Source organism: Artemia sp. Qi Xiang Cuo, chromosome 6, assembly GCF_049724085.1.
Source record: "Artemia sp. Qi Xiang Cuo chromosome 6, ASM4972408v1, whole genome shotgun sequence".
Lineage (NCBI taxonomy): Eukaryota > Metazoa > Arthropoda > Branchiopoda > Anostraca > Artemiidae > Artemia > Artemia sp. Qi Xiang Cuo.
In genome coordinates, this window is record NC_142799.1 from 8,585,837 (window position 1) to 8,609,141 (window position 23,305).

The window sequence follows — 23,305 nt, forward strand, 5'->3', positions numbered from 1 at the left end:
CTAGTCCTATGCAGTAATACGGAACTAATAAAAGAACTTACTATAGGTCCTCCTGTTGGAAAATCGGACCACGCTACAATTTACTTAGAGGTGATTATAAGTTGCGAAACTATGAGAAAAAAAGAGGTGGATGTATTCAAAAGGTGATTACAATACCATGCGAACGGAGCTAGAAGTTTTCAACTGGACTTAAATAATAAATAACACATATATAGTAGTTGGCATGTACATAATGTTTGTATCCTTAATAATATACCTCACAAAGAATTATGAACAAATTGTAAAAATATTTAAACGACCGCCTCTAAAACGAGACCTTGACCTAATAAAAACCAAGCGGCAAGCCTGGGAGACGCTCAAGCAGACTGATACCGAAAGTAATCGTAGAAATTATCGCAGAATTGCCAACAAAGTCAGGAAAGCCACTAGACAAGAATCAAGCGAAAAGGAGAGGAAAGTAGCCGAAAACTCAAAGATCAACCCCAAGGCGTTTTGGAACTTCGTTAACTCAAAAAGAAAAGAACAGCCGGTTATTCCCGATCTTAGAAACTCAGCAACAAATTTAACAATCAGTGACCCAATAGCTAAAGCCAACCTACTAAATCAGCAGTTTTCCACTGTTTTCACAACAGAGAGGGACAAAGATGAAAGTCAAGTAGAATGTCAGCCACTAGACGCAGGCAAATTTGAAGAAATAGAACTGACAATACAAATGGTCTACAAAAAAATGAAAAATCTAAACCCTTACAAATCAGAAGGTCCAGATGGCCTACATCCTAGAGTGCTTAAAGTGCTGGCACAAGAAATTGCAGCGCCATTGCACTACATTTTTGTCAAGTTGCTACAAACAGGGAACCTGCCTGATACATGGAAGCAAGCAACAGTGATACCCCTCTTCAAAAATGGAAGCAAATCAGATCCAATTAATTACAGACCTATCAGTTTAACCTGTATCACATGCAAAATACTAGAATCTTTACTTCACGATAATATATTACAGTACCTACTCGAAAGGAGCCTCATTTCACTCGCACAGTTTGGATTCCTCAAGAAAAGATCAGCAGAAAGCCAGCTACTTGTTGCTACAAACACCTGGAGAAAATATATGGATAGTGGGATGCAGATAGACATTTTATATTTAGATCTCAGAAAAGCTTTTGATAAAGTCTCACAAAGTCAACTTCTTTGAAAACTACAGTCTATCGGTGTTGGCGATGCTATTCTAAAGTGGGTTCTCAACTTTCTGAAAGGAAGATCTCAGCGAGTGAAACTGGAGGGATATCTTAGCAGCAATGAGACAAAAGTCACAAGTGGAGTGGTTCCAGGTAGTGTTCTGGGGCCTTTACTATTCAATATTTACATAAATGATCTCCCAAATAACATAGATTCAGAGATACTGCTTTATGTAGATGACACAAAAATCTTTTGCGCAATAACAAGCTTTGAAGATACAGAAATACTACAGCAACACTTAAACAGAACAGCAGAATGAATGAAAAAAAGGAGCATGGAAGTGAATACAGAAAAAAATAGTCATATTCTGCTAGCCCCGAAACACATGTCTGAGTGCTAATTCTTTTAATTACAACAGATAGACAATATGAAGAGTAAGATTTTGGAGTGACACTTGACAGGGGCATGACTATCCCAAAACACTACAAAACAATCAAGTCTAAGCCATCACAAGTCGTGGGGCTTATTCAAAGAAATTTGTTTCTTACTGACTCAACACTGTTTTCTATATTCTTCAAATCTTTAGTGAGACCAATGATCAAATATGGTCATACAACAACCAGACCGTTTTTTTCAAAAAGACAGCAATGCAATAGAAAAATCCAAAGGAGGGCTACTTAATTCGTTCCATCACTTAGAGACTTATCATACCAAGACCGTTTGAAAAAACTGTCGCTCCCAAGCCTCTCATACCGATTTTTGAGAGGAGATCTTATTGAAGTGTCCAAAATATGCAACAGATACTACGACAACATCCCTCCAGAAGAGATAATAACATTCAAGAATAATAACCTGAGAGGTCACGAGTTTAAGCTAACTGAAGAACGTTTCAGAAGAGATGTTGGGAGATGGGCATTCAGCAACCGTATTGTCTCCGAGTGGAATGCACTACCATCAGACACTGTTAACTCAGATTCAGTCAATGCATTTAAGAACAAAATTGACAAACATTATAGTGATAAAGCATTTGATTATTTAAATTTTTGTAGATAGAGGCGCAAGCCTGTTTTCGCAATATATTATTATTATTATTATTATAAAAACCTTATATGCCCCCAGGGGATAACTTACAACCCTTGCCCTGTGGGCTCTGAAGAGGCTGTCATCATCAAAGACCTAATTTCTAAAACTTTTAACTACGTTGAACAAAATGGCTATCTAAAAATTTTGATTGGGTGTGTTTGGGGAAAAGGTCGGCATAAGAGGAGGGATAGTTGCCTTCCAATCACTTTTGACTATTAAAAAGGGCAGTAGCCCTTTAATTTCCAATCGAGTGAGTCCTATTTCAAGTTTCTATGACAAAGCTTTCAATACAAACCTTATAAGCCCCCAGGGCATAAATTACAACCCTTACCCTGAGGGACTGTGTGGGGAGTGTCGTCCTCAAAAAAATAGTTTCCAGACGTTTCAACTACTTTGAACAAAATGGCTATCTCAAAATCTTGATTATATGTGCCTGGATAAACGGTGGGCATGGAAGAGGTATTAGTTGCCTTCCAATCACTTTCGAGTATTTAAAAGGGCACTAGCCATTTCAATTTCCAATCAAATGGGCCCTTTTTGAAGTTTCTATGACAACGCTTTCTATAAAAACCTTAAACGCCCCCAGGGCATAACTTACAACCCCTGCCCTGAGGGCTGGGGGGGGGGGGGGGTCATCCTCAAAGACCTAATTTCCAGAACTTTCAACTACGTTGAACAAACTGGATATCTCAAAATTTTGATTGGATGTGTTTGGGGAAAAGCTGCGCGTGAGAGGAGGGTTAGTTGCCCTCCAATCACTTTCGACTAATAAAAATGGCACTAGCCCTTTGAATTTTGAAATTGAATGAGCCCTTTTTGAAGTTTCTACAACAAAGACTTCTATAAAAAACCTTATATGCCCCCAGGGCGTAAAAACATACAACCCTTGTCCTGAGGGCTGTGGGGGGAATGTAATCCTCAAAAACATAACTTCTATGTGGAAATCAACTACGCTGAACAAAATGGCTATCTCAAAATGTGGATTGGATGTGTTTGGGGAAACAGTGGGCGCGGAAGGGGTGTTAGTTACCTTCCAATCACTTTCTACTATTAAAAAGGGCACTAGGCATTCCAATTTCCAATCGAATGAGCAGTTTTCAAAGTTTCTACGACAACTCCTTCGATACGAAGTGTCTTGGAATGAAAAAAAAATAATTCGATACGAAGTCCCCAAAAAATGTTTGGGGGAATGGTGGGTGTGAGAGGGGGGTTAGTTGCCTTCCAATTACTTTCAAATTTTAAAAAGGGCACTAGCCCTTTGAATTTCCAATCGAATGAGCCCTTTTTCAGGTTTTTATGACGTTTTCAATAAAAAACCTTGTATGCTCCTAGGGCATAATTTACAACTATTGCCCTGAGGGCTGGGGGGGGGGGTTGTCAACCTCGAAGACCTAATTTCCATAACTTTCAACTATGTTGAACAAAATTGCTATCTCAAAATTTTGACTTGGTCTGCTTAGGGAAATGAGGGGCGTAAGAGAGGGGTTAGTTGCCCTCCAATGACTTCCGACTATTAAAAAGGGCACTAACCCTTTCAATTTCCAATTAAATGAGCCCTTTTTGAAATTTCTATGACAATACTTTCTATAAAAACCTTATATAACCCCAGGGCATAACTTATAACCCTTACCCTGAGGGCTGTGAGGGGGTCGTTATCCTCAAAGACCTAATTCCCAGAATTTTCAACTACGGTGAACAAATTGGCTATCTCAAAATTTTTACTGGATGTGTTAGGGGAAATGGTGGACATGAGAGGGGGGTTACTTGCCCTCCATTCACTTTCAACTATTAAAAACGGCACTAGCCCTTTCAGTTTCCATCTCAATGAGCCCTTTTTGAATTTTCTATGACAGCACTTTCTATAAAAACCTTATATACCCCCAGGGCAAAACTTACAACCCTTGCCTTGAGGGCTGTGGGGGGGGAGTGTCATACTCAAAGATATAATTTCCGGACCTTTCAACTATGTTGAATAAAATGGCATATCTCAAAATTTTGATTGGATAGCTGTTTGATGGAAATGGTGGGCGTGAGAGGGGGGTTACTTGCCCTCCAATCACTTTCGACTATCAAAAAGGGCACTAGCCCTTTCAATATTCAATCGAATGAGCCCTTTTGAAGTTTCTACGACAATGCTATTTATAAAAAAAAACTTATAGGCCCCCAGGGCATAAATTCCAACCCTTGCCCTGAGGGCTGTGGGGGGAGTGTCATCCTCAAAACATAATTTCGGGACTTTTTAACTACTTTGAACAAAATAGATAACTCAAAATTTTAATTGGATGTGTTTGGGGAAATGGTTGGCGTGAGAGAGGGTTTAGATGCCCTCCAATCACTTTCGACTATGAAAAATGGCACTAGCCCTTTCAATTTCCAATCGAATGAGCCCTTTTTGAAGTTTCTACAACAATACTTTCTATGAAAAAAAACCTTATATGCCCCCAGGGCATAACTTATAACCCTTGCCCTGAGGGCTGTGAGGGGGTTGTCATCCTCAAAGACCTGTTGAACAAAATGGCTATCTCAAAATTTTGATTGGATGCGTTTGAGGAAATGGTGGGCGTAAGAGGGGGGTTATTTAACCTCCAATAACTTTTGACTATTAAAAAGGGTACTAGCCCTTTCAGTCTCTAACTCAATGAGCACTTTCTATAAGAAACCTTTTATGCCCCCAGGGCAAAACTTACAACCATTGCCCTGGGGGCTGTGGGGGGAGTGTCATCCTTAAAGACATAATTTCCAGACCTTTCAACTACGTTGAACAAAATGGCTATCTCAAAATTTTGATTGGATGTGTTTGGGAAATGGTGGGCTTGAGAGGGAGGTTACTTGCCCTCAAATAACTTTTGAATATCAAAAAGAGCACCAGCCATTTCAATCACCAATCAAATGAGACCTTTTTGAAGTTTCTATGACAATGCTTTCTATAAAAAAAAAAACTATCTATAAAAACCTTATATGCTCCCAGGTCATAAGTTAAAACCCTTACCCTGAGGGCTCTGAGGAGGTTATCATCCTCAAAGACCTAATTTCTAAAACTTTTAACTACGTTAAACAAAATAGCTATCTAAAAATTTTCATGGATGTGTTTGGGAAAAAGGTTGCCGTGAGAGGGGGGTTAGTTGCCCTATAATCACTTTTGACTATGAAAGAGAGCACTAGCCCTTTGAATTTCTAATTGAATGAGTCCTTTTTCAAGTTTCTACAACAAAGCTTTCAATGAAAACCTTATATGCCCCCAGGGCATAACTTACAACCCTTACCCTGAGGCTTGTGGGGGAAGTGTCATCCTCAAAGATATAATCTCCAGACCTTTCTACTACTTTGAACAAAATGGTTATCTCAAATTTTGATTCGATGTGTCTGGATAAATGGTGGGCATGGCAGGGTTGATAGTTGCCTTCCAATCACTTTCTTATATTAAAAAGGGCACTAGCCACTTCAATTTCCAATCAAAATGAGCCCTTTTTGAAGTTTCTACAACAATACTTTCTATAAAAACCTTATATGCCCCCAGGGCATAACTTACAACCCTTGCCCTGAGAGCTGTGGGGGGAGTGTCATTCTCAAAGACATAATTCTTGGAACTTTCAACTATGATAAATAAAATGGCTATCTCAAAATTTTGATTGAATGTGTTTGGGAAAATGGTGGTTGCAAGGGTGGTGTTAATTATCCTCTAATAACTTTTGCCTGTTAATAACGGCACACGCCCTTCTAATTTCCAATCAAATGAGCCCTTTTTGAAGTTTCTACGACAAAACTTTCAAGAAAAACCTTGTATGCTCCCAGGGCATAACTTACAACCCTTACCCTGAGGGCTGGGGGGGGGGTGTCAACTTCAAAGATATAATTTCCAGAACTTTAAACTATGTTGAACAAAATAGCTATCTCAAAATCTTTATTGAATGTGTTTGGGGAAATGGTGGGCATGAGAGGGGGTTAGTTGCCCTCCAATCACTTATGACTATTAAAAAGGGCACTAGCCCTTCCAATTTCCAATCGAATGAGCCCTTTTTGAAGTTTCTACAACAATGCTTTCTATAAAAAAAACCTTATATGCCCCCAGGGCATAACTTATAACCCTTGCTCCAAGGGCAGTGAGGGGGTTGTCATCCTCAAAGACCTGTTTAACAAAATGGCTATCTCAAAATTTTGATTGGATGTGTTTGGGGAAATGGTGGGCATGAGAGGGGGGTTAGTTGCCATCCAATCACTTTTTACTATTAAAAAGGGCACCAGCCCTTTAAGTTTCAAACTCAATGAGCCCTTTTTGAAGTTTCTATGACAGGGCTTTCTATAAAAACCTTTTATGCCCCCAGGGCAAAACTTACAACCACTGCCCTGGGGGCTGTGGGGGGGGGGAGTGTCATCCTTAAAGACATAATTTCCAGACCTTTCAACTACGTTTAACAAAATGGCTATCTCAAAATGTTGATCGGATGTGTTTGGGAAAATGGTGGGCTTGAGAGGGAGGTTACTTGCCCTCATATAACTTTTGAATATCAAAAAGAGCACCAGCCATTTCAATCACCAATCAAATCAGCCCTTTTTGAAGTTTCTATGACAATGCTTTCTATAAAAAAAAACTATCTATAAAAACCTTATATGCTCCCAGGTCATAAGTTAAAACCCTTACCCTGAGGGCTCTGAGGAGGTTATCATCCTCAAAGACCTAATTTCTAAAACTTTTAACTACGTTAAACAAAATGGCTATCTAAAAATTTTGATGGATATGTTTGGGGAAAAGGTTGCCATGAGAGGGGGGGGGTCAGTTGCCCTCCAATCACTTTTGACTATTAAAAAGAGCACTAGCCCTTTGAATTTCTAATTGAATGAGTCCTTTTTCAAGTTTCTACAACAAAGCTTTCAATGAAAACCTTATATGCCCCCAGGGCATAACTTACAACCCTTACCCTGAGGCTTGTGGGGGAAGTGTCATCCTCAAAGATATAATCTCCAGACCTTTCAACTACTTCGAATAAAATGGCTATCTCAAATATTGATTGGATATGTCTGGATAAATGGTGGGCATGGAAGGGTTGTTAGTTGCCTTCCAATCACTTTTGACTATTAAAAAGGGCACTAGCCATTTTAATTTCCAAACAAATGAGCCCTTTTTGAAGTTTCTATAAAAACCTTATATGCCCCAGGGGCATAACTTACAATCCTTGCCCTGAGGGCTTTGGGTGTTGTCATCCTGAAAGACCTAATTTTCAGAACTTTCAACTATGTTGAACAAAATGGCTGTCTCAACATTTTGATTGGATGTGTTGGGGGAAAAGGTGGGCGTGAGAGGGGGGTTAGTTGCCCTACAATCACTTTCGACTATTAAAAAGGGCACTAGCCCTTTGAATTTCCAATCAAATGAGTTTTTTTTTAAGTTTCTATGAGAAAGCTTTCTATAAAAAACCTTAATGCCCCCAAGACATAACTTACAACCCTTGCCCTGAGGACTGTTAGGGGAATATCCTCCCCAAAACCATAATTTCTATCTTGAAATCAACTACACTGGACAAAATGGCTATCTCAAAATTTTGATTAGATCTGTTTGGAAAATGGTGGGCATGGAAGGGGTGTTAGTTGCCTTCCAATAGCTTTTGACTATTAAATAGGCCACTAGCCATTTCAATTTCCAATTGAATGAGCCCTTTTCAAAGCTTTTATGACAACTCCTTTGATACAAAGTGTCATGGTATGAAAAAAAAAACAATACAAAGTCCCCCAAAAATGTTTGGGTGAATGGTGGGCATGAGAGGGGGGTTAGCTGCTTTCCAATTACTTTCAACTATTAAAAAAGGCACTAGCCCTTTGAATTTCCAATTGAATGAGCCCTTTTTCAGGTTGTTATAACAATACTTTCAATAAAAACCTTATACAGTATGCCCCAGGGCATAACTTACAACCCTTGCCCTGAAGACTATGAGAGGAGTGTCCAGATCAAAGATATAATTTCTAGACCTTTCAATCATGTTGAACAGAATGGCTATCTCATAATTTTGACTGGATATGTTTGGGGAAATGGTGAGCATGGAAGGGGCGTTAGTGGCTCTCCAATCATGTTTGACTATTAAAAAGGACACTAGCCATTTCCAATTGAATGAGCCCTTTTTGAAGTTTCTATGACAATACTTTCTATAAAAACTTATATGCCCCCAGGGAATAACTTACAACCCTTGCCCTGGTGGCTGTAGGGAGGGGGAAAGGGTTGTAATTCTCAAAGACCTGATTTCCAGAACTTTCAATTATGTGAACACAATGGCTATCTCAAATTTTTATTGGATGTGTTTGGGGGAAAGGTTGGTATGAGAGGAATTTCTAACCAAATGAGCCATGCTGTGTTGTACATGCTGTTGATACAGATCATGTTGCAGGCTGGATACTAGGTTTGTTGCCCTTCTCTGCACACACTCTAGGGTCCTAGCATCAATATTGTACTTTAAAGATGCTACAACCATTACAAACTCAAGTTGAGGACATAGAAGGGGGTACCTACATTTAGCCTAGGCCTAGTTTCTTTACTAGCCTATTCAGCATTCTTGTAATAAATGTATACTATTCAGCATTATTGTAATAAATGTACACTAAATAAACCTGAGGAATTGGTTAGATTTACTTAACTGGGCTTGTACAAGGCAACAGAATTTCCCAGTATTAAAGCATCTAACTTTAGTTAGCAGGCAAAGTTTTCCTAGGCCTGTAGCTCACAAGCAGCAAAACTAGCAAACTCTGACCTATGGCAAATAGTTGTCATAATCTCGATATTAAATGTACTATTTTTGAGTTGTCAGATTTTTCATGTTTAAAAGGCTATATATTACCAGATCTAATTTGTTTATCTCCCATCTTTTGTAAGAAACTCTAATCTTCTGACCAAGTCTCGTTTTTCAAATTCAGATTTAATGCCTAATACACCACCTATAAAAATTCATAGATTCAAATTTTTTCAACTTTCTTAGAAGAACTTGCCGCAATTTTAACACGTGGGTAAATAGTTGCTTCACAGAACAAGTTTTTATTTTTTTACTTGAAATGGAACCCACAGGTAAGAATGAATTTTTTTATAATGAAAATTAAGTTTTGAAAAGACCCACTCTACCAAATACAGCATACCTTTTGAGCCTTTTACTGCCTCAGAAGCTATTCAGCAAACTAAGAGACTGAAATCAGGTGCAATGGGACCTGACTTGATACACAATCAAATGTTAAGTAACTTTAGCCTCAAAACAGTAGAGATCATTACAGCTTTGTTCAACAAGTCTGCAGCAACATCAATAGTCTCAAAGCAGTGGAAGAAGGCCACAGGATCCAAAACTTCCAGCCTCCTACAGACCTAGGCTTAGCCCTCACATCATGCCTTTGCAAACTTATGGAACACCTTGTTAAGTTAAGAATCCTTCCAGAACTACCAAATTCAATCCAACATGAATAATTTTGTTTTCTCCCTAATAGAGGAACCACAGATGCACTTCTAAGGTTAGAACATCAGATAAAATCTGGTTTGAAGCAGGGTAAGGAGACACTAGCAGCCTTCTTGGATATGAGGGCTGCTTTTGATAGGGTTAGTGTGGATAACCTGATGGTAAAGTTACAGTCTCTCCAAATCTGCCTAGAACTGAGGATGTGGATAGAATATTACTTGAGAAGCCAGGAACTGGAGATCCATAGGCCTATGGGGGAGAGTGAATCTCCATCAAGAACTAAGCCAGATGCAGGAGTACCTCAAGGGGGGGTACTAAGCCCACTCCTCTTCCTTATTTATTGCAGTAATATTAGTTTTGAATATATTCTGGGATGCAATTTGTATTTGTATGCTGATGATATTGCACTTGTTGCAACATCAAGAGATAGCCTAAGTAGGGTAAAAGACCAGTATCCAATTGAGCAAAATTATGTAAAACTTAAAACCTCATATCTTGTTATCAAATTAGAGTTGAAAAGGTTTGTATAGGCCAATGAATAGCTAAAAATCCAAGTGAGGCCTATGCAACAACATGGTTATTATTAAAATTATTTAAGATCATTCACTGAAAATGATTAGTTTATTGACTTACCTAGAAAGACCTCTTTTTGGAAATAGGCTGCCAATTATCCTATTTTGATGTAAATATCTTTTTAGTGTTTCAGTTTAATTCAAATATTAATAGAAATCTGATTGTCTTCTGATTCTAAAAATCCAGCTTTTATTTCTTGATTTTTATTCTATAAATCACAAATAGCCTATTAAATGTATATTTTTTTCATTTCACTTGCTTGTCAAAGCAGAGACCACACATTGGATTTATGATGACAAATTACTCCCACTGGGCTGGCTCTAGTGAGAGATCATTGGGTCTTCACTTGCATTGTGTCATAGGCTACTGTAGTAAAAAAGGGGCAGTCCAAAAACCCATTGCTATTTTTCCAAAATGCCAAAGAAAAGTGGTCTTTCCCAAAAGAGGTCTTTTACCCTATGTCCTGCAAGCTGCTGTCCAGAAGGGTCTTGATTATCTTAGTTTATGGGCAACTGTCAACAACATGGAATTCTCTCCATGTAAGTCTCCATAAGTCAGCAGTGCTCCTCTTCACAAGGACAAAGGATCATTCAATGCCAAGGCTCTCAATCAATGGCACCACTGTCCCAGCAGTTGAAAAGTTCTGCTACCTTGGGGTGACTTCTGACACTTCACTCTCATGGACTCACCATGTGAATTATTTAATTGGAAACCTCAAGAGCAGAGCCAACTTTGTCAATGCTATTTGCTTATCTAACAGAGGAGCCCATTCCTCTTTTGCCACCCAGCTTGTGCGAACAGTTGTAATAAGAAAGCTGGATTATGGCTGACTCCTATACCAAGAGGCACCGGCCTAGCTCCGGGAAAAACTGGATACAGCACTGCATTGCATACTGAGGAAAACTCTTGAATGCCTAAAATCAACCCCCCTACCTGCAATATACTGTGAACTAGAACTGACAACATTAGAAACTAAAATGAAGAAATTAGAAGCATAATATTTTACATGGAAGATGTTGATCCCAAATGACATTAATTACAAAGAACTTATTGAAACATATGATCAGAACCAATGTTTCCAACCAAGATCAATTCCACCATACTGTCAAATGGTGAAACACATCTCTGAAGCATACCTGCTCCTATCCCAACTCCTGATGCTATTGATGAGATAGGTTCAGCTTCTAGTACAGGTATAAAGTCAAATATAGCACTACCCCCATTCTCAAGGGGTAACCCAGAGGAACCACCAGAGATGGCAAGAGCTAGGTGGCATGAATGGGTAGACCAGTGGATCCAGACTGGACATAGAATGGTATTCACTGATGGATCATGCTTTGCCACTGGGGGTGGGGCTGCGGTTGTGGTCCTTGGGCTCAGTCATGCACTGTCTTTTCAAGTAACAGAGAAGTTGTCAATATTTTCACTTGAGTTGTATGCACTATTGAAAGCATTTGAATTTATAGCAAGTGTTTTGCCAGTAGGAAAATATTTGATATGTAGTGACTCACTTTCAGTGGTGAATTATTTGATGCATGGTGATAGGCCAGCAAAAAAATCAGTGCTGCTTTTAGAAAAGATACTGCTAAAACTGGTGACAGCCAAGTATGAGATTGTAGCAACATGGGTACCAGCACATGTTGGAATTAGGGGAAATAAGCAGGCAAAATGGGGTGCTAGGTATGGGGAGAATTTAGTATGTCAGTATTCAGTGAATGATTTTTTATGTTATTATGATAAGTTGCTAAAGGAGAAGGAGAAAGATGTTTTTGGTCAAAGGTCTCAGAACCAGATCCTTGATTTGTATGATTATGGTACCCCACCTCCTGATACATGTCACCCAGTCAGACACCTGGCTATCAGTATATTCAGGCTCAGAACAGGCCATGCTTGAATTAGGAGTGTATTATTTAAATGAAAGTCAGTAGACTCTCCTTTATGTGAGGTCTGCAATGTAGACAAGGATGTTAGGCATATTTTAATGTATTTTAAAAAGTATGAGACACAGAGATTGCCACTGAAAAAAGCTTGCCTAAAGTATTCTGGTGCATTCATGCTCAGAAGTATCCTGGGCCATGCACAGGCACCACCATGGGCTAGGAAAAAATCTGTAGAAGTATTTGGCCATTTTATTGTAGATACTAAGCTACACTTAGTGCAATAAGTTTGGTGATGAGTCATCCTTGCCATAATATTGTAATTGTTGGAGACTTCAACCTGCCTTAGATCCAATGGATTAGTGGTTATGCTGCTACAGGAGATAACAATGACCAGATTTGCACACTCCTCAAATGCCTACTAGAACATTCATTGTACCAGACAATCAATTTCCCAACTAGGTACAGAGAGGGCCAGAACCCTTCTCTCTTAGATCTCCTATTTGTCAAAGATGAGGAGGCAATCCAAAGTATAGACTCAGAGACACCTTTTGGGGCAAGCAACCATAGAGTCATAACTTGTCAACTAAAGCTGTACCCATAATAAGACAATTTTAGAAAGCATGTTTTTACAAATTACAACAAGGTCAGGCAAGATTTGGCTAACCAAGATTGGTCTTTTGTCAAAATGAATAATGTACAGGGAGCTTGGCTTGAGATGAAAAGGGTCCTCAGTGAGACAATTGCAAAACACACGACAACCACTTGGAAACAAAGACCAAGAATGCTCCCTTTCATCACACGAGAAATCAAGCTAGCAGTACGGAAGAAAAAGAAGTTTTGGAGAAGGTACAAGGACGTCCCAATGCAGGCTAATCATGACAAATACAAACAAATACAAAGCAAAGTCCGCTGCCTTACAATAGAAGTCACTAGAAAGAATGAGGAGGCTTTAGCCTCAGCATCAAAAACAAAGCCGAAGAAAATTTTGAAGTATCCCTCCACTCGAAAGCCCGGAAAACATGCAATAACCGAACTCTCAGTTAATGGGAATACCATAAGCAACCCTGGAGATATAGCTGAAGCTCTGAACCAGCAGTTCAAGTCAGTTTTTACACCTCCAGATAATGACCATTTGCCACAAATTCTGGAATATGATATTCAGAAACCAATGCAAATTATTACTGTCGGCACTTTGGATGTTGAATCACAGCTCAAAAGATTGAACCCGAATAAGTCAGTTGGTCCTGATGGGGTTCACCCTCGAACTTTGAAAGAGGCTCATGCGGAGCTTGCCCTCCCCTTAGCGAAACTGTTCCAGAAGTCTCTTGACACAAAACAAGTCCCTCAAGATTGGAGAAATGCAAATATTACGCCAGTTTACAAGGGTGGTAGTAGGAACTCTGCTGCCAATTAGCATCACCTCGACAGTCAGTAAAATCCTCAAAGGAATTGCAAACACCGCTGTTATGAAACACCTGATTGACAACAAACTACTTACCGATAGCCAATATGGATTCAGATCTGGACGCTTGGTCGAGACAAATCTTATTGACGCATATGAATGTTTCACCAAACTGCTAGACCAGGGTATCCCTGCTGATATGATTCTATTAGACTTTGCAAAGGCTTTTGACAAAGATTGGCATCGTTGTTTGAAGGCAAAACTTTTTGATCCCGGGATACATGTGGAGGTTGTTGAATGGGTTATGCAGTTCCTCTCAGGAAGAAAGCAGAGAGTTAGAGTGTTTGGGGATAATGGGCAAGAGTTTTTCTCAGAAGTTGCTGGAGTTGATAGTGGCATGCCCCAGGGAATGATCTTGGGCCCAACCCTTTTCAATATTTAACTTAATGATGCTCCACGGGCTGTAAGAAATAAGATGAGCTTCTATGCTGATGATTCAAAGCTTATTGGGCCCTCGGAGTCGTCAGTGACTAGAGCCACCATACAGGAAGACCTGGATGCACTTTCCCTTTGGACCCGCCAATGGAAGCTTGAGTTTAACATCCAGAAGTGCAAGGCAGTATATTTCGGGAAAAAGAATGAGAAGTGGCAGTACCATATGAGTGGGGGGGATGGCTCTAGACAATCGATTGGTTCCTCGGTAGCTGAAAGAGATTTGGGAATAGTCGTCAATGAAGAATTAAAATTCAACAAACACACACAACAGCAGTTGCCAAAGCATCTCAGACCCTCAGAATAATTAAGCGTACAGTAGGTAGCAGATCATCTAAAGTCATGACAAAGTTGTACAAGGGTCTTGTGCAACCATTGCTGGAATTTGGGATGTATGTTGCCACACCCCTGAATAAGGTTGACCAACAGAAAATGGAGTCTGTTCAAACACGCACAACCAAAGCTGTTGATGGATGCAAGAACCTTAACTATCCATCTTGCCTGAACAAACTACAGCTCCCAACACTTGTCTACAGATGGCAGAGGGGCGATGTCATTATGGCTTACAAGCTACTGCATGCTGATTCCTCTTCTCAGAGTCCTTTACAACTTGACGAATCATTCAGGACAAGAGGGCATAGTAAGGAGCTGCTCAGGAAGAGCTCACAGCAGACTCTACTACCACTACTTCTCCAATAGAGTGGTGGGCCCCTGGAACAGTCTTCCCAATGCAGCTGTCACTGCTCCCTCTGTCAATGCATTTAAGATCGCCATTGATAAGAATTGGTCCACCAAACCATGGAAAACAGAGTGGGACGCCGCCGAACCAGTGACTCCCCATCATCACTGACCAGCGACTCTACAGGATCGTTCCTTATTTTGCTGGACAATGTGATTTAAGGTAATTTTAAGGTAATAATTTGTATTAATAATTATATATATTAATATTATTGCACATTATTTTAATATTTTACATGTAAATTAGTGATATGTAAGCTATATGTATGAGTATGAGTATTGCAAGCCAAGCTCATTAGTTTAAATTGCCATATCAGCCAGTTGTGTTTGGATTGTAAATATGGAGGCTCAAATGTGACATCATTGGACAGAGTTGAATACAGCTTGACATTGATTTATTGGTTTTTGCCTTGAGATTCTTCAAAACCCCTCCTTAACCACAGTGACAAAAGCCAGATGGCTTTTTAAATTATTTTACCCTTGGTCATGACAGAACAACAGCTGGACAGCTGAATTTTGACATGGGATACCTTTCATCCCTAAGGGCTCTGACAAAATCATGGAGACATGCACAATGGGCAGCTTGCCCAGGAGCTCTTCAAACAAACAACATATTATATATTTATGTTTATAATACAATAAAGTACTTTTGTAGGGTGAAATTATAGTTTAGCTACTTTTTGCTATCTTCAAAAGGGGTTAGGCTAGTCAGGAAAATAAAACTTACAGTAATGAATCCAGGGCCAAAAACATACTCTGGGGAGGTATTGCCAAGCTTCCATGTTAACATTCTTAGAAATTTGCCTACTTGACAGGTGAAATTTTGACAAAACAACATTTTACCTCATTTTTCAGTTATAGCTTTCTTTTTCTCTGTTTTTAGTTCTGAAAATGCAATTCTTGTTATTTGAGTAGAACTTTAAGCCATATCAATGGGTTTTTTTTCTAAATTTATGAAATGTATTTGCAGATCTTTGAAACCTCATAAATTGAGATTAAGCTAAGTTGTGAAGCTGAAAACAGTTTTCTTGTACTTTATTTAGGTAGAAGATATGTTGTACAAAGTTTCACTTTCATAGCACAAAGATTTTTAAAGGTCACTGCCCTCTATAGGGAGAAGGAGTGGAGGCAGGTACTTCAAAATACCTTCCCAGGACATACTTAAATCTGTAGACCTGTCCCTAAAAGTTTCATTCTTCTAACCTAGCCTAACCCCTTTCCAAGATAGCAAAAAGTAGCTAAACTAGAATTTTACCCTTTTATGGTACCAAATGGCTTTTTTTTTGTTTTTGCTGTTGTTTTACTTGATTTGGTAAAATTTGCTCCAACTTTGCCCCCCCCCCCCCAGGATTTTGACGAAATTATGCTACTGGACTTTTGCTACTTGTATCATTCCTTGAAGTGCTTCATTTTACTTTACATGGTAAAACTAAAGAATAGCAACTCTCCAGAGGGATAATTCTTGATAAAAGAAAAATAAATATTGCTAATTTTAGGCTATGTTCATTTTAATTGTTTTATTGCAGGCTTCAAAATTCCTTGTCAGCCCCTCCCCCCACCCACATAGTCTATTTACCAAAACATACTGCCAACTTTAATGTCCCTAATTCTGCCTGTCTTCCCCCTCAATATAATACAGATTATTTCACTTTACTGCTTATTTTTTTCTCAAATAGCCTATGGTCCTATATCGCTGTTAAAAATATAAATCTGTGCTTGCCTTAAAAATTTCAACTTTTAACCTTGTTTATAGTTCTCATATTCATTAACTAACTTTTGAAATAACAGCCACATGTTTAGTCAATATCTGGTGTAGCATCAGCTATACTAAAACCCAGTTTGACATTATCAAACAATGAAACTTGCCAATAGCTCTGAATTATCTAACTGTTTAAGGGCACTGACTACATACAAGATCTCAACTGCATTATTAGGGATGTAACAACAGCCACTAAGTTGGTGGCTGTTATCACAAGAGTTAGTTAATGGATATAAGTACTATAAACAAGGTTAAAAGTTGAAGTTGGTGATTAAGAGCTGGTTTTAAGTAATAAAAACTGAAATGGAGGTACTGGAATCAATGAAATCATCAGTATTGAGTTTAGAGTCTAGATTGTGCTCTGGAATGATGTTTTGAATTGCCCATCCCCCCCCCCGTCCCCAAATAAACCAAAAATAAAAATTTCTGTAATTCTAGTTGAATGCCTATAGGATATATCCAAAGTGCTTTGAGCTAGAATAATAACAACTTCAGAAACAAATTTAGAGTATGAATTATCTCAAGAGAATTTTTTTTAGAATTGCCCCCTCTGCAGCTGAAAAAAGTCCCTAACCCAAGGCTTATAGTCCCCCCCTGCTTGAATACTTGCCTTCAAGGCTGTATCTAGGAGAAGCAGGTTGGAAAAAATGGTATAGGGGAGGGTCTAGTTGCCTTCCAGTCACTTTTGACTCTCAAGGTGACAAGATACATTAAGTGATCATCCTGTCTTTTTTATTATAAACTTTTTCACTTTATGTGGTCAAACTACAAGTATTTAGAATCAGTTGGGCTGTCTTGCTGTAACATGTAGAGCTTGTACAAGATATTAAAATGAAAGATTGAATACAAGAAAGTTCAACTGAAAGTAAGGATCATTGTTAAAACTTGAAACAAACACAAATTATTCCATATATGATGAAATTTCACCCCCCCCCCTCCTTCTCAATACCTTGCTCTTTGAACAACAATTTGGCAATTTGTCCAAATCTCTTAAGAACAACTCCTGAAACACAATGACTATTTAATTTAGATAAGAGACTTTTTTAGAAATACTAAAAACTTCAGTCTGAAGACCATGGTATTGTAGACAGTGGTGCTTCTGGCCTCTCTTACATATGGGACAAAATCTTGATTAGTGACTACTGCTAACTGTACCTTCTAATCCATTTTAATAAAGTTTCAAAATGATTGTAAATGTTAGATTTTTATTTGAAATTTTGTTCCCCTAAAATTTCTGTGCCAGGGACAAGTGGATTTATTTAAATAGACAAGTAGATTCAGCAAAACATAATAACATAGGTTGTTATGGTAAAACAGTTGATATTCAAGTTGGTAGAAACATGTGGGTTAGCAAGGCTTCAGCCCTATATATGGCTAAAATTTGTGTATATTTCCAATACATTTGAATTATACCCCCCTCCCCTCCCAGTTGGCTTCATCCAAAATTGTATTATAAAGCTATTATTAAAAATTGCACATAATTTTGTCTAAAATATAAATAGCTAGCCAAAATCTAAATTGTCAAAATTTAAAAAAAAAACCTTACAAATATTTATTTTCTTAACATAAAAAAGTTGTGTCAATTACAACCAACCCAAAATAAATTAAAAATTTTGTTCAGGGAAAACCAAATGGAGAATCAAAGGTGTTTTTTTCTCATTTTGTGTTCTGTAAGTAACCTTAGCAAAAATATATGACTTTTTGGACTCTAGCCTACTTTCTTTAGTATTGTTATTTCAGCAAAATTAAAAGAACATTTTTTAGCAATGCCAAAAATGAAAGGGAAAAGATTGCTTTTTCAGGAAGAAAATCCTGTTTCTCTCCTCTTCAATTAGTGGAGCTTTTCTTGAACAAAAAGATATTGTCTCCTCAGCATAGAAATTTCTTTGATAGAAAAAACTTCACTGTCAGATTTGAAAAAATAAATAAATGCAATTTTTTATATAGAAATTCTTGGGTCTCCTGTTAAGGAGAAGAAGAAGTCAAAAAAGAGTTCTGCAATGGAGGGCGCCAATGATGAATTCATGATCAAACCCTCAGAGATGCCTGCCAAAACGTTTAGTTCTGACTGGCCTTTGCTTCTTAAGGTAACATTATTTCTATATTAGCTTCTAATCTTTTGACTGTCTACATACATCTGTGTTGGCCTCAGGTTGCTTGGTGCTGTAGTGAGGTATTAGTACTTGTTTTGATGTCTAACTTTTAGTAACTTCTATTACTTTTTCAGATGTAGGTTATTGAATAATGTTACTTCTTTTCATGCTCAAAGGCCTATAAACCACAACCTAGATCCTTTCATTACTTCTATAACATTTTGCACCTTTCTGGAATTTTTACCTACCTAAAAATAGGGCAGAGGAGACATCATCCAAGTCCCTCCTCTCTTTACCAGGAGGACTACTGTGAAAAATACAAATATTTACATATTTAGGCCAGGTATTGTACATCTCCTCCAAAAAATCCTTTTGGTTCCTCTGAAGTTTTTTTATATGAGACCTTTCGGAAGCAAATGTAAATTGGTCAATTTTTTAGGCTTTGGCATTGATTAATTTGATTGACTCTTAACTTCATACAGCCACAAGGGTATATCCTAAAAATATAAAATTTACATGAACAAAAGCAAAATCATGGTTGCTCTTGAACTCTTTTCTTAAGCCACTTTTACTAAGTTCAATTTTAGGGTACTTAAGAACATCCCTCATAGCCAAACAGCAAAATATTGTGCTCATTATTCTGCCAGATTATTTTCTAATTTCTAACCACTATTAATTTTCTACTTCTAACCAGTATTTAATCTTCTTTTTTTATTTGTGTGGGCTATTTTTATGAACATGGTTAAATTGACTTCTGAGTGGTTTTTATGTGCGCATATGCTTCTTTATTTCAGGTATCAATTTAACCATTCTCTCAGTATTGTATTATATAGAATCCATGAAGACTAGTCATGTCATGAAATTGAGGTGTGTATAATCCAATACCTTAGGGCTGGAATTGGTTGATTTTTTAGAGTAATGGAGCCTTTTTAGATTAATCCAATAGTTGGTGCAAAAATGTCCTTGTTTTGTCTTATGTGAGGGTATGGGTTGATTATTCCAAATACTTCTCCAATTATGGTTGTATTTAAAATAATAAAAATAAAAGTGTTCTCTACGTCATTATAGGTTTTATATAGGAAATCCTGCAGGCTACACTTTGATTGACATTTTACACTTCAGTGTTACCTTTTCTAAATTTGAAAGTGGTTTATCCACTAGTTCTTTCTGGCTGTTGATTGACTGAAATAAAAAATAATTAATTATTAAACATAATTTTTAAAAATTTCTTTACTCTAACTTCTTTGTGTAACCCCTTGTGTATACTGCTTAATATGCAGGTATGATCATGCAACAATTGGATTAATGTTGAAGATGATTTAGTTCTTTTATACCAAATTTTACATGGGATATAACCATAAACCGTTGTATGTTGCTTACTTAACTCCTTTTTTTTAAAGAATTTTGACCATTTGAATGCACGGACAAATCATTATACTCCATTGCCGTTTGGGACTTCACCTTTAAGCCGTCCTATTAAGGATCATATTCATGGTGGTTATATAAACTTGGATAAGCCTTCTAATCCTAGTTCTCATGAAGTTGTGGCCTGGATCAAGAGGATATTGAGGTGTGAGAAGACTGGCCACTCTGGAACTTTAGACCCCAAAGTAACAGGTAACGCAGTCCCCCTTAAATTACTTTTAGCGGCATTAATATGTTTTACTTAAGCTTTTTTGTGCCTTTTTAAAACCACAAAGAAGCTGCTTTTTCTTACGCTATGGGACGTAATTCAAATAAGAAATGATTAGGTGATATAAATTTTCAAACAATTAAATAAGAATAGCTCAGTCAGTTCATATAAATGAACTGATATAAATGAAAATGAGATTTTTTCTTAGTGTTTTTATTAGGTATTCTTTTAAAAAAGTAAAAAAAAATTATGAGGGAGTTTTTTTCTATATTCTTTGGAGCACAGGAGTAGGGCCCGATCAATATATCTCTGCTGTACTATTCCTGATTATCTACTGCGTTTCCCCAGAATGGCACTGGCTTACATTTACAGAGAAGCTTTGAATTTGTTCAAGCTTGTACAAATACCTTAATTTTTTGTAGGGCCTCCAATTGTATCTAAAAAATACATTTATCTTCAAGATCTATTACGTTGATGATTCAGTTTTGTCAGTCCCTGATTTAGGAAAGTGATCAACACAAAAACACCAGAAGGTGTCCTGTAACATGCTGTTGACATTTTTCCTTGAGGCTTAAGTTGTTGTATTTTAGGAATTGCTTTGCGTTTATGTTCCCTTCCAGTGCTCTGCTTTTTCTTAGTGTTTCTGTTTGGTATTCTATTAAAAAGTTTAAAAATTTATGAGTGAGTGTTTTTTTTTTTTAATTATTCTTTGGAGCACAGGAGTAGGGTCCAACCAATATATGGGCAGGCCGATATAGGGGCCAGTGTCATCATCGGATATCGGTCTTTCTTTTATATGTATTTTATATGTGCAACTTATCCAGAAGATGGCGCCATATTTCCTCAGGTTGTTTTGGCTTTTCCAGTCCTTGGGAACGGAGCCATCAGCTAAGCTGACCATGGTGGAGAGAGCAGCAGAGGTGGGTCAAATGAAGTCAAAATATATTTATTGTCAGTACACACCTGGTGCAGCCATGTACGAAATCTATGGTGAGTTCAAGAACCTACAACCAGAGAAGTTGTTCTTGTTTGTCTCCTGGATTACAGATACAAGCGCCAAACCTATAAATCAAGATGTACTAAGTAATGCTAAAAGGTGGCTACAAGAAGGCACAGAGGAAAACCCAAAACCAAGGAGAGGAGGCGCAGCAAGTTTGATTGACTGCCTCTTTGGTAACAAGCTTGTAACTTCAATATGTGAGGAAGAAGAGTCAGCAGATAATATTGATCAAAAACTGGAAAGGTACATGGGTGAGGCTGTCATTGACAGGGAAAAAAGCTGTCCATTAGAGTGGGGACAGAAATAACAGCAGTCGTTTCAAGAGACTGGCACTAGTTGCTCAGAACTATCTCTGCTGTCCGCCCTTTTCTGTCCCAGGTAAAAGAGTTTGTAGCACAGTTGGGAACATTTATCGTAACAAATGAAGATCTCTGAAAGGAGTAAATGCTGAAAAGTTGTGCTTTCTGCATTACAACTTGCCCCAGTAAGGTGTCATAGAAGTTATTCTTTGACTTCTCGACTGTGTCATTCGTTGGTGTATAACATACTAGGGACATCTTTCGTCAGTGCAGCATGTGGTTGTTACATGATTGGATGGTCATCTTTGGTTTCATTCTGGGATGACTCTTTTTTTATGTTTCAGTTGCAATTTTAAGTTTTTACGGGAGCGGGTTGCAAGCTCTCTGTCCAACCCTTCTCCTTTTGCAGGCTTGGGACTGACTGAAGAGAATCAGGTGACAACCTCGCTCTACTACCTTGTTCAAAATATCAAAGAAAGTTTACCCACTAATCAATTCTAGGAAAAATAAACGAGGAAATAATTATAAAAAAAAGAAAAAAGTCTGAAGGCTAAAAAATCGGAATTTTATCTCTTTATTTTTAGGATGTTTAATTGTGTGTATTGATCGTGCCACGAGGTTAGTGAAATCTCAACAAGGCGCTGGTAAAGAATACGTAGCCGTTTTTCAGTTGCATTCCGCTGTTGATGATTTAAATAAGGTATTTTATTTAAACCATTTTATTTATACTAAAAGGTAGAATGAAGAATAGCTCAAACAAATAAATTTAAAGTGAGAGATAAGGTATTTGCTTTCGAAAATTACTATCACAAGCTCCGAAGAACTGAATTCGAATCTCAGAGTCCTAAAAAAAAAAAAACAAGCAAAATAATCATAAAAAAAACAAGAAAACTAAAAAAAAAACTGGCAAACAATGCCAAAACAACAATTACAGAATGAATAATTATTCATAAGTCAAAGTAATTAAAATACAGTGTCAAATTAAGTTAAAAAATGTAAAAAACTGGCAAAGCTAAAACATAATTAGATAATTTATGTATTTAAAATTTTTTTTAAGGGATATATAAAAAGGGGGGGGGGGACAAAACAAGCAAAGAAAATAAAAAACTTGAAGATATAACCTATAAACTAAGAATAAATAAAGGGATGACTAAGGCTTGTTTTACAATAGGAGGCTTGATCAAAGGGGATCTTTTTCAGTACAGAACCGGCTAAGATAGGTGTAGTATGCATTAAAATCAATCAGTGCCACTAATGGAGTATAGATACATAGCAAGATTAGTTTTCGAGACAAAGTTTTCCCCTTTGTAAGTTATTAATATTCTTTGGCCATGCTCAGGTGAGTGTTAAAGGTCAACTTAATCCAAAGCCACAAGGGCAAAATACAAAGAACCTTTATGCTCGTGGTAAGAAACTGTAAGTAAGGAGCAACTTGGGCCAATAGAAAACCAAAACTAAAAAAATAGCGATTAAATCGTAAAAAAATTGGCTTTTATTATTATTCTAAATATAAAAGTTCATTTAGTTTAATGCTACCCATAAAAACCTATAATAAGTTAAAATTTGTCTAATATAAAAAGGGGGGAACCATCCCTTAAAAGTCAAGCGATGTGATTGAAAATTACACCATTAGATTTACCATATCAGAGAACTCCTATGTAAAAAAAAATGCGGGATTTACTCTTTTTTTGAGAAAGGTCACGGATGCGTGCAAGGTCGTACCCAGAGGGGGGTTAGGGGGTTTCACCCCCCCCCCCGA

General features: G+C 37.7%; 2 protein-coding genes across 2 annotated transcripts in view; one reads left to right on the plus strand and one right to left on the minus strand.

Moving 5' to 3' along the window:
• The window catches only part of Mms19 (MMS19 nucleotide excision repair protein), a 137,049-nt gene extending 127,904 nt beyond the window's left edge, over positions 1-9,145 (minus strand). The window contains exon 1 of the mRNA XM_089090032.1: positions 9,078-9,145. Coding sequence (XP_088946158.1) covers positions 9,078-9,102 — 25 coding nt within the window. The 5' untranslated portion in view covers positions 9,103-9,145. The remainder of the gene's footprint in view (positions 1-9,077) is intronic.
• An 86-nt stretch (positions 9,146-9,231) lies between these two features.
• The window catches only part of Nop60B (dyskerin pseudouridine synthase 1 Nop60B), a 47,539-nt gene continuing 33,465 nt past the window's right edge, over positions 9,232-23,305 (plus strand). The window contains exons 1-4 of the mRNA XM_089090034.1: positions 9,232-9,301; positions 18,469-18,608; positions 20,015-20,231; positions 22,131-22,246. Coding sequence (XP_088946160.1) covers positions 9,289-9,301; positions 18,469-18,608; positions 20,015-20,231; positions 22,131-22,246 — 486 coding nt within the window. The 5' untranslated portion in view covers positions 9,232-9,288. The remainder of the gene's footprint in view (positions 9,302-18,468; positions 18,609-20,014; positions 20,232-22,130; positions 22,247-23,305) is intronic.